Here is a 14,702-nt window from a genome sequence, read left to right as displayed (position 1 = left end):
ATATAGGCCAGCAGCCTACAGTGTTAAAGAAGGTCCTTATTAAATTCTTATCTAGAAGTGGCAGTGTAGTTTGCAAGAGTTATGACAAAAAACAGCACATCATGGGTCAGTGTGTTGAATCCCAAAGGCGCTCTTTGAGGGAGCTGATTTTATTTCTTCTGGGATGTGTGCTAGCAGGTTCTTTGGATCATCCAGAACTCCTGTTCTTCCCTCTTTCCTCCCATAGTTGACTGTGTCCATTGTCTTTCGTACAGAAGATTGCTACATGTAACAATCTTTTGATCCCATCAAAAGCAAAGTGTTTAGATCAAAATGTTTTGTTTTACCATTTTTGAAACAATGTTTTTTGTTTGTTTTGGTTTTGGTTCAGAACAAATTTTTGTTTCAAAATTAAAAAAAATCAAAATAATCAAAAATGCTTAAAACTGAAATGTTTTGTTTTGAGCCCAATAAGATGCTGATTGGACACAACAGTTTTTTTTTTCAATTTGCTGAAAATTTAAAGAATATTCCATTTCAGGTTAACCGAAAACAAATTCTTCCCTGATTTTTAGAATTGCCAGTGAACTTAAAAATCTGTTGTCACCTAGCTTTACTCCTGACTGAATCAGCTGAAGGGAATAGCCATGAAGCAGGAGCATCCCCTTCTTAAGGCAATGCGTATCCTGTATCTACCATGCTGCTTCCTGTTAACTTGAATTGATTATTTATTTCTCAAAGCTGAATCCCTTCTTGGTCTGAACCAGAGGAGGTCATTTTAAGGGAGGCAGTGTTATTTACTGAGTAGAGCACTGGGCTGGGATTCAGGAGACCTAGTTTCTATTCCCAGCTCAGCCACTGGCATGCTTGGGTGACCTTGGACATGTCATTTTGCCTCTGCGCCCTGGTTTCCCTTTATTTAAAAAAAAGGATAATGACACTGGCTCCTTTAAGAGCTTCTGATCAAAAGTGTCATATAATACAAAGCTCTTATTATTATTTATTAACATGTTGTTCTTCCTCTTCCTCCCATATTGACAAAATAGCAAAGTTTTATATGCTTATTGCTGCTATTTCTGAGGCAAACTCAATCTTCAGTTATCTCCATAAATTCCAGTCCTCAGTGTGAATGTCAGTTGGCACATGGTAGAGCTTTTTGAGGACACTGTTGCATATGCCTGACTGAGGGGCAGAATATACCTGACTATGTATTATTTGAATAGCTGACTCAAATTAGAGACATGGAATGTACATTTCTTCTTTTTTTTTTTTTACCTGTAGCTTCTAGTTATAATTTTTTAGATCATCAACTGCTCATCTGTTCATGCCAGTCATAGATCTAGGGATACAAAGGACAAAGACCAAATGGCTTTTTCTCATGTTCTTCTTTGCTTCATTTTCAGGGAATGACTAGCAGATTGCAACTAATGAGCTTCTTTGTGTATTCCAGAAACATACCGCTCGCAATATGCGTTTCAATGGTTATTGTCACAGTTGGCTATGTGTTAACAAATGTGGCTTATTTCACTACAATCAGCCCTGAGGAACTGCTAAATTCAAAGGCTGTGGCAGTGGTAAGTTATGGAGGAAAAATACAAATGTATAGATCTGGCTACAGTTAAAGTGGATCTGCTGTTGTTAAAGTTGGTCATTTCCCCCTGAAAATAAGAATAAAAAAAATGGGAAACTTACAATGAAGCTACACAAAAAAACCCTTATAAGGCCCCAAGTTAGCAAAGCACTTTAAACATGGGCTTAAGTCTCATTGCCTTTTACTGGATTCCTTATTGATGCATAGGGATGAATTTAAACTTATGCATAGCATTAGCCCATCCCTATTCAGCTGACTTTTTAGAGTTGCTGGGACTTAAGTGCATGCTTAAGTACGTGTTTAAGTGTTTTGCTAAACTGTGGTGGTGTCAATTATTTTTGTGGCATCTGTCTTGCAATAAACAAGTGTAAATCCACATATCAATATTGATACAACTAAGGGTTTTTTCAATAGGAGAATCTGAACACCCTGTTTTCAAGTGACTAATTCTGTAACATATAAAATCTAGCAGCAGAATATTTTGTGGGACCACAGAAAATCACGGGCAGCACCTGTGTGCGCCTTCAAACCATGAGGATAAGAAACAAAACTCTTATGGTAATGACCTAGGAGAGTGAGATGTGACTGGGTGTATAGACTGTAGGATGACAGAAGCTCAGTATGGTGATCATTGTACAAAATATTACGAATGTTTGTATATGTATGACAAATGTGGATTAGACAGATTCTCCTTCATAGAATGTAAATGAATAGTCGACAGCTGACGGTATTTAAAACAAATATATAGGGGCAGATTCTACCCCTCTTCCATGAAGTAGTACCTTAACTGATAAGTAGCCACACTGAAATAAGGCTCTGCTGTCTGAATAAAGTGCTACCTACTGAGTATGAGTGGGAGACTCTTGCCCACAGTAAGTTGGATCCCACTAGTGAAGAGAAAATGACAAATGTGCAGTACAATGTCACATAAAGTTATAGAATGGGATCTTGTAGAAACTCTTATTTTTTTCTGTTAATTCATGTTGCTCTCTTTTACTAGACCTTTGCTGAACGATTAATGGGAAATTTTTCATTAGCCGTTCCAATATTTGTTGCCCTTTCCTGCTTTGGCTCTATGAATGGTGGCATCTTTGCAGTTTCCAGGTGAGAAGATCCAGGAATTATTGGAGTGGGTGGGGGAGGTGGGTAAGAACATAAGAATGGCCATATTGGGTCAGACCAAAGGTCCATCTAGCCCAGTTTCCTGTCTTCCAACAGTGGCCAATTGCCAGGTACCCCAGAGAGAATGAACAGAACAGGTAATCATCAAGTGATCCATCCCGTCGCCCATTCCCAGCTTCTGGCAAACAGAGGCTAGGGAAACCAGCCCTGCCCATCCTGGCTAATAGCCATTGATGGACCTATCCTCCATGAACTTATCTAGTTCTTTTTTGAACTAGTTAAGGAATGACTCAAAACCAAGGAGGACAAATGAAACCAGGTTTAATTCCTTTAAATATCAGGACAGGTTGACTGCAATAGTCTTTATGACTTTTGTCATGTTTGGCATTACTATCACATTGCTAAAACCCTGTGAATTGCTTTAAAAAAATCCCTTTTAATGTAATACCTAATGGATTGATGCTTTATTTCTATGGGATACAGTAAATGTGGGAAAACACTAATATTAACTTCTTGTAAAGACTGATTGGGATGGGAAATGGTTAAAAGTCTTTTGCTTTGGTTTTTGAGTATCGGCTTCTGACATCTTTTAAAATCTGAATGTCTTCAATAAAAATAAGTAGAGCTGCTGAGGATAACTTTGAATGTGTTCTGCATCTCTAGTGAGCTGCTTTGACTTTTCTTTATAATGAGTGTATTTAAAGTCTGTCTGCATTTACTTCCCACCAGGATGTTCTACGTTGCATCCCGTGAGGGTCACCTTCCAGAAATTCTCTCCATGATTCATGTCCGCAAGCACACTCCTCTGCCAGCTGTCATTGTTTTGGTAAATCATATAAACAAATGTTCCTGCGCAAGATTGTGTATTACAGGCTTGCACGGGAGGATTCAAGCAGAACTTGGGCACTGCTGGAGTCTCATTTATTTATTTATTTATATTTTGGGGTTTGGTGAGGGGCAGAGGAATGTAGGCACTGAAGTGATCTATTCTAGTGCCTCCTCCTCTGTGTTTCTGATGGTAGCACTTAACTCTCAGAGGCTGCTACCTGAATCCTGTCTCATTACACTTTATTTCTAAGGATTTGGAAGGTTGAAAGAAAGTGATTAGTTGGGCCCCTTTCAGTGACATGAATTCTCATAGAAAAGGAAGTAGAGAAATAAAACTCAAATTCACTTAATTGGAAGGGTAGCTAAACAGTAGTGTCTGAGAGCACCCTAATGTGAAAAATGCAAACAATGATACACAAAGGTAATGTAGGAGAGGGGAGCCCTGAGTAGTGCAGTGATTGCTTTTTAATCTTTGTGAGAACGTGTCTGAAAAGGTGGGTAACAGCCCTTTCACAATTGTTTCTATGAGAAGAACGGAAAAGCACAAGGTAGTATAGTGATGGGCCAGTTACCAATTCCTAAGACAGACTCACAGCTAAACGTTGGCTCTGTGTTCATATTGAAGACTAATTTATACAGTAAAGCATTAGGAAAAAAGAAGAGCAGTAACTCAGGCCCTAATTTTCAAACTCAGTTGCCTAATGTTATATCTGTAAATACATTTCCATTTAGGGCTCAATCTTCTGTGGGGATTGTGGGGATTCAGCACCTCTCAGCATCAGGCCCTGAGGAACCAATGGCCCTGCTTCAGATGGCTTGACCCTTGTATGCATGTGCAGTCCCACTGACATGAGTGGGGCTCCATGTTGGTGTAGGGAGTCTGCTGATCCAATCAGATTGCAGGATTTGGACCTAAATCAACACTTACAATAGGTGCCTAAATACTCACTTTGGATGTGCACATATCAGTGTAAGGATCTGTCTACACTGCAGTGAGACACAGGTGTGGTTATAGCATGTGGTGACATACCCAAGCTAACTTTAGTCTAGTTAGCACAAGTGCTAATAGCAATGGAGCTCAGCAGGATGGGCTAGCTACCTGATTACAAGCCCGCTAGCGAGGCTGGGTACATATTATGCTGGCTCCCATGCTGCCACTGTTATTGGTACCTGCGCTAGCGAGATTAAAGCTAGCTCAGGTATGTCTCCATGTGCTGCAATCACACATCCAATTGCAGTGTAGCCATATACTAAATGTTTAATTTTAAATTTGTTCATCTAAATTTAGGTGCCCAAGTTTGAAAATTGGATTCCCTAATTGGAGGGGGGGGGGGCGGGAGGGGGGGCAGAATGTTTTAATGTATTTGTTTTACCCTGCAATATTCCATTTGTTTTGCTTTATATTTTACTGAATCTTTTGTGACTTACATTTCTGTTTAGCACATGGCACAGTGCAGCTTTCCTGAGTTCACTTTTATTGTGCTAGTAGCAGTTACACACACTACTTTTCCTTCTAGAAGCAGCATGCTTCTATATGAAGATGGCTTTTATGCAGTCTTTCCTATTGTTCATGCCATCTTAGATATAAGTGCAGTTGTTACGAAGATATTTTCTGCCCTGACCCTTAGCGTCTCTGCATTTTCCTGTTGTGTGTTATGCAGAGGGCTGAACTTGTTTGTGGGAGAGGAGGAAAGTGAGCACATTCAATGCTCAATGCTCAGAACACAAAGTGAAGAAAGGAAGATATTGCTTATTACATGTGTCAAGGCTGTATCCCTACTTTGAACTTTAGGGTACAAATGTAGGGGCCTGCATGAAAACTGCTAAGCTTATCTACCAGCTTAGCTCTGGTCCCGCTGCCACCATTCTCGATGGATTCCCTCCCTGGGAAGCCTTGAGAAACCTTTCACCAATTCCCTGGTGAATACAGATCCAAACTGCTTGGATCTTAAACAAGGAGAGATTGACCCTTCCCCCCTCCTTCCTTTCACCAACTCCTGGTGAATACAGATCCAAACCCCCTTTGGATCTTAAAACAAGGAGAAATTGACTCTTCCCCCCTCCTTCCTTTCACCAACTCCTGGTGAATACAGATCCAAACCCCCTTTGGATCTTAAAACAAGGAGAAATCAATCAGGTTTTTAAAAAGAAGGCTTTTAATTAAAGCAAAAGGTAAAAATCATCTCTGCAAAATCAGTATGGAAAATAACTTTACAGGGTAATCAAACTTAAAGAGCTCAGAGGAATCCCCTCTGTCTTAGGTTCAAAGTATAGCAAACAAGATAAGCACTTTAGTAAAAGGTACATTTACAAGTTGAGAAAACAAAGTAAATCTAAGACGCCTTGCCTGGCTTTTACTTACAATTTTGAAATAAGAGAGACTTGTTTAGAAAGATGGGGAGAACCTGGATTGATGTCTGGTCCCTCTCAGTCCCAAGAGCGAACCACCCCTCAAACAAAGGACACACACAAAAGCCTTTCCCCCCCCCAAGATTTGAAAGTATCCTGTCCCCTTATTGGTCCCTGGGGTCAGGTGTCAGCCAGGTTACCCGAGCTTCTTAACCCTTTACAGGTAAAAGGATTTGGAGTCTCTGGCTAGGAGGGATCTCAGCACTGTACACAGGAGAGCTGTCACCCTTCCCTTTATAGTTATGACAACATGCCTGCTTATTTGTGGCTAGATGTGCATATAACAAGCCTAAGTAACCATGTGATCCTATTTGTAGCCTTTTTTGTGTCTTACCCCTATTTCTCTCCTCCACCATTGGTTGCCCTGCATTGCAGCATCATGCTTAAAGTTAGATTTTAAGGGGCAGGGTCTATGGGTGAAATCCTGGCCCCATTGAAGTCAAAGGCCAAATTCCCATTGATTTCAGTGGGGTGAGGATTTTATCCTGTATCTTTTATTTGTAAAAAACTAGCACATTTGGGGCACTGTGGAAATCATAATGGACTGGAAGTCAAAGGGGGTGCTCAGTGGGGTAAGCCCCGTGTTTGAAATATTTACACTCCCTGTCCAAATCCCAGATAGGTCTTTATTGCCAAAAATCTATGAGTGTTGTTTTGTTTTTCAGTGGAAAAAACTAACACAAGTTAATTATCTCACTGTAAAATCCTAGTGGAGACAAGGTAGAGGTAATTTTTATCACAATTTAGCTAGGCAAGGCCAGCCCTGCATGCCCCCACCTCCCACCCAGGGTTGACCTTGCCTTGCTACATCTCAGTAAAAACTACACAGCCTGTCTCCACTAGGATTTTTCACTTTTTTTTGTTTGGCAGTGAACACATAGCCTATAGCAAGGTTGACCTAGCCCTTCATTCCAAAAAGTACAAATTGTCTGTGCCTTTTGAATTAGACCATAAAAACCGAGAGCTGGTTTTCACTAGACATTTTTACCTTACGTTATTGTGATACTTAACATGCTTGTAAAAGCGAGTGTGGACAATCCCCAGCCATTTGATCCAGGCTATAAATGTTTATTCTTTAACTAGGCTGATCCCTCTGATTTAAAAAAAAAAAAAAGTTTGTAGTCCAGAACAAATGTGTGTGGAGTTTCCACACTAGTCTTTACAAATATGTTAGGAACTGCAAGTTTAATTGACTGCCAAAGTGCAAAAGTCTAGTTTAGACATAACCTGAGTTCCTGTGTGCTCTATGTAGACATTAAAGATCTCAGGGCACTTCTCATAAGGGTAGGGGTTTGTCCTGGCGTTAACCGAAATTTCCCCTTCCCCAGCTGTGTACATCCTTCTGTGTGACAATTAGCTGCTGTTCTCCACTCCAGAGGTGGTTGCATTTCAGAGGTGCAGTATGTGTGTAATTTGTGATTGGTTATGGGACGAAAGTCAGACTATAAATACATGATGATGATATAAATAAAAGAAGTTGGTGCATTAAGTCTCTCTTATGCTCTGAATTTCTTTTGCAGCACCCTCTAACAATGATAATGCTCTTCACTGGGGATCTGTACAGCCTCCTGAACTTCCTCAGTTTTGCCAGGTGGCTTTTTATTGGACTGGTAGTTATTGGACTGATTTATCTCAGATATAAACGTCCTGATATGCCTCGTCCTTTCAAGGTAACTTCAGCAATCTGACTGTTTTTACGTAAGTCTCTCTCCCTGCATTTAACCCTCCCCTAGTCCACAGCCTGATGATAAGGGAACAGATGTTCTGGAGTAAAATGTTAACTGCTTGCAGGCAACCGATGTTAACAGAACTGATTCTTTTACTGTAGTTTAAATGTTTAACTTTAGAATTCCCAGCTTGTTTCTCTACAAGATCTCTGATGAAGAGCAAAAATATTTATCTAGCCACGTTTCTCTCCAGAGAAGGAGAAGTCTTTCTTGTTCACTGTTGATGGGGTTTGGGGAGAAGCAGTTGTATATATATATTTAGGTTCATGTGTGAAAGTGAAGGTGTTTGATCAATTTTGCTCACACTCACACCGTGGTGAGGAAGTAAGCTAGTAGGTTCTGACTGGTCTGTAATCTAACAAACTATGTGAAGATGCCTCCTAATTGTACACAACTGTGTATCTTTCAAACTGCCAGTATTTGGGGGGCATTGCAGCTGGGCCTCAATCTGGCCTCTGTTTTGCAGGCCCAAACAACGTCATTCACATTTTTGCAACCAGAATTAATGTCAGGAACAAAAACTGGTAGTTAGACATCAAGGGGGTATTTTTTTATTTTTATTTTCCTAATCTCTCTGCAGAGCCTTATTTGGCATTAATCACCAATTTCAGGTACAAACAGGTCATTAGATATTAAATGACTGATATTTGTGCCCACAATTTCACACAGTTATTTTTGAGCACTAAATTGCACCCAGAAAAATTGCTCAAAATCTGGCCTAGTAATTATTCAGCCTTGATTCTGCCACCCTTATTTATATTAAGTAGTACCTTACTATGTGAATATTCCCAGTGAGGTTACTTGTATAGCAAGATAGTACTTAGCATGAGTAAGAGTAGCAAAAATCTATCCATATTTAAATATGGGGAAGAAACTTAACTTAGAAAATAATTTGCTTTGTTGCATTCTTTTAGGCATATAAATGAAGGGCAGCAGCTTAGCACATTTCTCTGTGATTTCTTTTTTACAACACTTTGACAGGGTACAATAGAGAACTGGTAATGTCTAAAGGCAAGAGGATCATCTCTTGAGAATTTTCCATTACACCAGGCATCTAGTTAGCAGCACCATCAGGCACCTCCTTCAAAGAGGTGAAAAGACAGTTTACAGCATCACCCTCAAAAGCTGAGAGAATTAATTGCTATTTTTTCTGTTTTCAGAATGACACTGATAAGATAATCAGTCATGCTGTCAGAAGCACAATACTTCTTCAGTACCTGTCAGTTACCTAATGCTATCAAATATATTTTATCTGTGGTCAAATGACAATTAACTTCTGCTCCTCCAGCCACATTTTGTTGTGTACCTTAGGATGGATATCAGTATGTACTTAATGATTTTAAAAGGCAGCTGGCAACTTGAGCGCTTTGCTTTATTTTAAAATAGAGTGTAATAGGTAATTATCAAAGAGGAAATCTTTACTATAGTTAGTGCTGCTTGTCTAATAGAGGACTAGAGAAAGGACTTTTGTAATGTAGCATATTTACAACCCTTACATTTTAAAGGATGTAAAGTGCTGTGGTGTTTTAGTGTGTAATTAAGAGACTGCTGTAGAACTTACTGCATAACACTGTATTTAATTTATATTCTTTAGTTACTCACATTTCAAAGGCATGTTCCAAAACACCAGTATTTCTGCAGAACCATAGTGTGCTGCTGTGTTTTATCCAATTTACATTTCATGGAACATTAAATACCAGTGTCATTTGATAACCAAGGTCAGTGGAAAGTAATAACTTTTTTTTTTTTTTTTTTGGCCTGTGTTTCAGGTGCCGCTATTTATTCCAGCTTTGTTTTCCTTCACCTGCCTCTTCATGGTTGCACTGTCACTTTACTCTGATCCTGTCAATACAGGAATAGGCTTTGCAATAACCCTGACTGGTGTCCCCGCCTACTACCTCTTTATCATATGGGACAAGAAGCCAAGATGGTTCAGAAGGCTCTTAGGTAAGTCCACATTAATGTGGGACTCTTCCCTCTCTCTCTGAACTTCTCAGTCAATCCCTGTAATGGGGTTTCCATTTCCAAAACACTCTCTCATAGCATGGGGTGGCCCTCATCACCGTGCCTCAGTTCCCCCTTGTTAATACTTCTCAAAAACTCCACAGCCCAGTTTAGCTGCTGCAGTGATTTGGCCCTGCAGCTAAGTAATTAACAAAAATGCCGCCCCTTCCAGGCTATACAAATACAAACATAAACACAAAGCCAGAGTCGTCTTGCCAATTTCAAACTGTGCCCAGCTCCTTCTTTCTTAGGGTCTGGTCCAATTTTAATAACTCATACAATTTGACACACCTCAGCTTTCAGCTCTTCCCAAGCTCTTTCCCGTTTTCTCCCTCTTAGTCCCTCTAATAAGCAGCAACTCCCAAGACTTGTTTCTTTTCTGGAGGCCTCCCTTCTCTTTCCATCTCCCCTCTGGCATCTGACTATCCAGGCTTCTCCCTTATCTATTCCAGAGGCCTGATTGAGTCATATGACCCATTTTCCCCTGGGGTGGCAAGTTAAGCATGTCACAGATCGAGCTGAGACCCAACTCCCCTTAAAGGGTCAGACACATGGTGATAATCCCCAAACTGGAAAGTCCTTTTAATTCTTGTCACCACTCTGTTCCAGGGACAGCAGAGCCACTTGCTTTTCACTCAAATGCTGTAACCATTGTTCCACCAGTTAAACTAAACTCTAGCTAATTAAATGGCCATGTCTGCAGCAAACTCATTCTTTAAACCAATCGGACAGCAAGCATTTTTTAAACAAGACATTTCAGATTACTGAACCCCTGTGCACCCGCTACACAGGTATCTGATCCCAGTTAAGTTACTGACCTTCTTCCTACAGTCATTTGCCTGTTCTAATAGATTAAATGTTTCCTTGAGAGGACAACAGCTTCTGACAACTAAAACATTGTCCTGAACGTAGGCCTGATTCTGCACTTGCTACTCAAACCAAACACCTATGGGCCGCCGTAGGACTTTGTTTCAAGTAAGGCATGCTGGAATCAAATCCTTCATTAAAACGGATCCTAGATGGTGACGTGATTCTTAATGGCTATTAAAAAGCAAAGTTATGAGATAAAATGCTCTATATTTGACATATTGTCATAATGGTTGTTTACATCTTTTCTGTGAATGACTTCCAACATATTTTCCTGAAGTAAATTAGCTGTAATTTTTTTTACATCTGAATTTAATTGATGAAAATTGTTTATATACTATTTATGGAATTTTTTTCAAAAACTTGTGAAACTTTTCATGTGTTAGAGAAGAGCTGTCTGAAGTTCTTTTGATTAGAGAGAAAAAACAGTACAGTTAATTTAAAAAAAAGCTGCCCCACTTCTTTTAATTTTTGTTACTCAGCCCTTTTTTGTGTAGTTATATCATGAGACAGTTTTCAGTGCAGACAGAAATATAGGCAAGATCTCCTAAGAGATTTGAGAAATGGTGGGTAATTTGTTAAACAAAACTGGGTGAAAAGCTTGCCTTATGCTGCAGACACTTTGTGAAAGCTAGAGATTTCAATAGAAGTTGGCTTTCCCACTAGTTTATTAAAATAAAAAAATCAAGGGCTCTCCCCAGCTCCACACCACTGGGCTTTACTGGACCTTTAAAATGAGCTTGTCCTAATAAAGTAGCACAAGAGCCTTGTGTGCATGCAGCATGTACTTCTGCCAATGCCAGGCGAGTTTGTGCCTCCCAGCAGCAATTAACCAGCCCTATTCTGAGTAGGAGATGTCCACATTAGTTTATGATTTCTCTGGCTTGACGTTTCGGAACTAGAAAATATTTTCTTAATAAACCAACAATATTTGTTTGCATTTTCTGGTGAGAAGCTCTGAGGATTTGCAACATAGTTACTTGAAACTCTGTGGCCACAGGATGCCAGTGTTGAACTACATTACTCAGGTGAAAGGAAAATATTCTCTTTAAGGGAGATTGGATATACATTAAGCCTTTTCTACTAGCTGTGACAGTGTGGCTGATTCTTCTAGCCCTTTGGAGAACACCGGATCCTCATGCAGGAAATCAAGCCAGATGCCTGTGTAACACATACAGACACACAGTGCTGGCTCAGAGGGGAAAGCAGCAGACACCTGTCAATATGGGGGAAACAGCTTGTTCAGTTTCCCTGTGTTATTCCTATAGTAACAATAGTAGTTAGAGAAAACTGATGCTGACAGTTTTGAGGTGGGGAGGAGGTGATAACCCACTCATTAAATAAACAGCTTTGTTTCAGAATAGGCAGTGAGAAATATCCCTGGAGTCATTTTTTAAAAATTATATTACTTTGCAGGAGTTGATACTGCTGCACTGTAGAGACCAAAGAGCATTTTTCACATGTACTATTTCAGGATAAGTCTATTTAGGATGCTTCTCTGAGATCTGAATAATGCATTTAGCTGATCTCCCACACAGACTGCAACATGAGCATTCATCTTACTTATCAAGTTACCATATTTCATAAAAATAACTTCACTTACTGTGAAGTTAATATGCCCGGCCAATGCAGGTAGCCAGAGAGATGTTCGAGTTCACCCCCTCCCACCTCTCCCTCTCACTCACTCCCAAATGGCTTTTAATCTTGCACCAGGCAGTTAATATTTCACTAGTATTAGACACCTGTGAGACATAGTTTTACCCATTGTGCTTGGGCAAATCATAAAACTGGCTGTTTTCTCACCTTTTACAGAATTAACCTGAAACCAAAGATCCAAGAAAAGGGGCACCCTACAAAAGTAGATCAATAATGAAAAGAATGTAACAGAGATCAGAGGTGGACCTGAGCCAAAACACATGAATTTGGGGATGTTTGTTACACAGCCCTAAATCTGGATCCAATGTTTACCAGTGCCCTGTCTCTTTATAATGGGCTGAGCATCCCCCAACCTTTGAGGAGTTTAAAATTCAGCAATGGCTCTGAATGTTGAGGGCTGAGCCCATATCAGGGTAGAGATATGCTGTACATATAAAATCCATCCATTTCTTTAACTGCTATTTCCAGACATCAGAGGGTGCCACTTGCCCATTCAAGGTGTAGCATGATATGTTCAGTGCCGCTCTCCTTGTTGAGTTAATGAGGTTGGGCTCCACAAGAATTCATCTCCGCTTTATGCTAGAGAGCAGCAGCAGGTCCCTTGTCCTGTCGTCTACATGTCCAGTAAATCACTGCTTTTACTGAGAGGTTTCTTTTCCATTCCCAGCCTTTACCCTGTGGTTATAGATAACAACTCCGAGCTCCTATGAAGGAGGTCCAGATGCCAATGAGACTGACTTTCATTTATGCTGAGTGTCCTTTAAACTGCCCTGGAAGCATAAAAAGGGCTTTACAATGGATACAAATATAACTTGTGGTGCCAGAGTGGTATAAAGAGGGTCTTAGTGTAAATGAGAATCAGGCCCAATACACCGCTACCTCGATATAACGCGACCCGATATAACACTAATTCGGATATAACGCGGTAAAGCAGTGCTCCGGGGAGGGGGGGGGGGGCTGCGCACTCCGGTGGCTCAAAGCAAGTTCAATATAACGCGGTTTCACCTATAACGCGGTAAGATTTTTTGGTGTTATATCGAGGTAGAGGTGTATCTCTAGCCACTGCTGCTTAAAGCACACAAGTACCATGGGTGTTTCAGTGCTTGCAGTTTCTCACTTCCATAATCCAGACTACAATGCAAAGTATTTCTTCAGAAAAAACTCCTCACCTTAAATATTGTATTCAACCTCCACCCCCCCAAATAGAAGGGCAGAGAAGAAGAGCCATATAGAGAGAAATTCTCCATTGTCTTGCACCCTGTGTCATTTACCAATGCAGGGTGAGTATAAAACACTAACAAGTCAGAATGGTAGTGTTTTACCCCCCATATTGCCCTCACTTTGCACTGGTGTAAATGACTACACAGGGTGCTGGGCAGTGGAGAATCAGGCCCTCGAGTGGCAAGGATGCCTTTTAGTTTAATATGAACTTTGTAAAGTGAAGTGAATCTTTCCTAGGTATTCAATATTTATATGATTGGTGCCCACATATGAATCAACAGTGTAAACAGGCAAACCATTCAAAGGACAAATCCCACTAATCCCTGACTCTTCTCTTTAATAATAGCAAAGGTCACAAAGAAGAATATGAAATTGTTTCTAACTTGTAACATGTTTAAACCAGTACAGAGGCATTACATGCACATATTTAATACAATTTATTTTGATCAAGCGGATTCTGACACAGAATATGGGTGCCTCATTCAGCATATTTGGGCCTTTATTGCAACATTAACATTGTTTGTTTGTTTTGAGCTGAACAACTGTGTAGAGAATTAACTCTCTAGAGATAATGTCTAAATAGAAGTCTCTCCAACAAATAAGAACCCTTCTATACCTAGTAATTGTCCCTTTTTGGAACAGAGCTGAGCAAAATGTGGTTAGAAAGGGAACACAGTTGTAGGGCTCTTTAAATGAGACATTTTATGATGCTATGACTGGTACATCTAAATACTTATGAACACATATCATTGGTGAGTTGAACAGCTCTTCTAGGAAAATCTTCCTTGATTGCTTCCCACATATCTCCAGTTTCTTTAATTTTCTCTTTGCAGACAGGGTAACTGAAACATTGCAAATCATCTTGGAAGTTGTCCCCACGGATGATGGCTTGAAATCGTGATCACTTACATCCTAAAGAAGCAGGTGTTGCCTGAGTGTCCCATTTCAGCGTGGGTCATTGGGGTGGGGAGGTTTTTTCCCCTCCCTGGAAGTTCAGAGAATTACAAGAGCAAGTCACAGTTAAAATGAAGCCTGAAAAAGAATTGGTTACCAGAGCTGTAAATTTTTTTTTTTTTTTACATTCTCAAACTTTTGTACAAGGAGTTGGTATGTAGAAAGTACATCTGCTCTGTGCTGTAAAATAACAGAAGCCACAGACCATCTCATCTCTCTGGAAGAGTGGGGACAAGTAGAAAAAAAATGAAAAATCTCATTTTGTAGCAAATCTTAGGTTCTTCAAATTGGGGATTTTACTGCATTGTCAATGAACATTTGTTCCAGAAATGTTTTTGTAATCA

The 14,702-nt window shown here is 40.0% G+C and overlaps 1 protein-coding gene across 1 annotated transcript in view; it reads left to right on the top strand.

The window, feature by feature from the left end:
* SLC7A11 (solute carrier family 7 member 11) overlaps positions 1-14,305 on the top strand; it is a 69,956-nt gene extending 55,651 nt beyond the window's left edge. The window contains exons 7-12 of the mRNA XM_065404657.1: positions 1,430-1,553; positions 2,571-2,674; positions 3,422-3,518; positions 7,450-7,599; positions 9,426-9,603; positions 14,238-14,305. Of these exons, the coding sequence (XP_065260729.1) occupies positions 1,430-1,553; positions 2,571-2,674; positions 3,422-3,518; positions 7,450-7,599; positions 9,426-9,603; positions 14,238-14,305 (721 nt within the window). The remainder of the gene's footprint in view (positions 1-1,429; positions 1,554-2,570; positions 2,675-3,421; positions 3,519-7,449; positions 7,600-9,425; positions 9,604-14,237) is intronic.
* Positions 14,306-14,702: the final 397 nt, after the last annotated feature.

Source organism: Emys orbicularis, chromosome 5 (assembly GCF_028017835.1).
Source record: "Emys orbicularis isolate rEmyOrb1 chromosome 5, rEmyOrb1.hap1, whole genome shotgun sequence".
Lineage (NCBI taxonomy): Eukaryota > Metazoa > Chordata > Testudines > Emydidae > Emys > Emys orbicularis.
The sequence above is the reverse complement of the archived record's forward strand: the minus strand, read 5'-3'. Positions and strand labels throughout refer to the sequence as shown.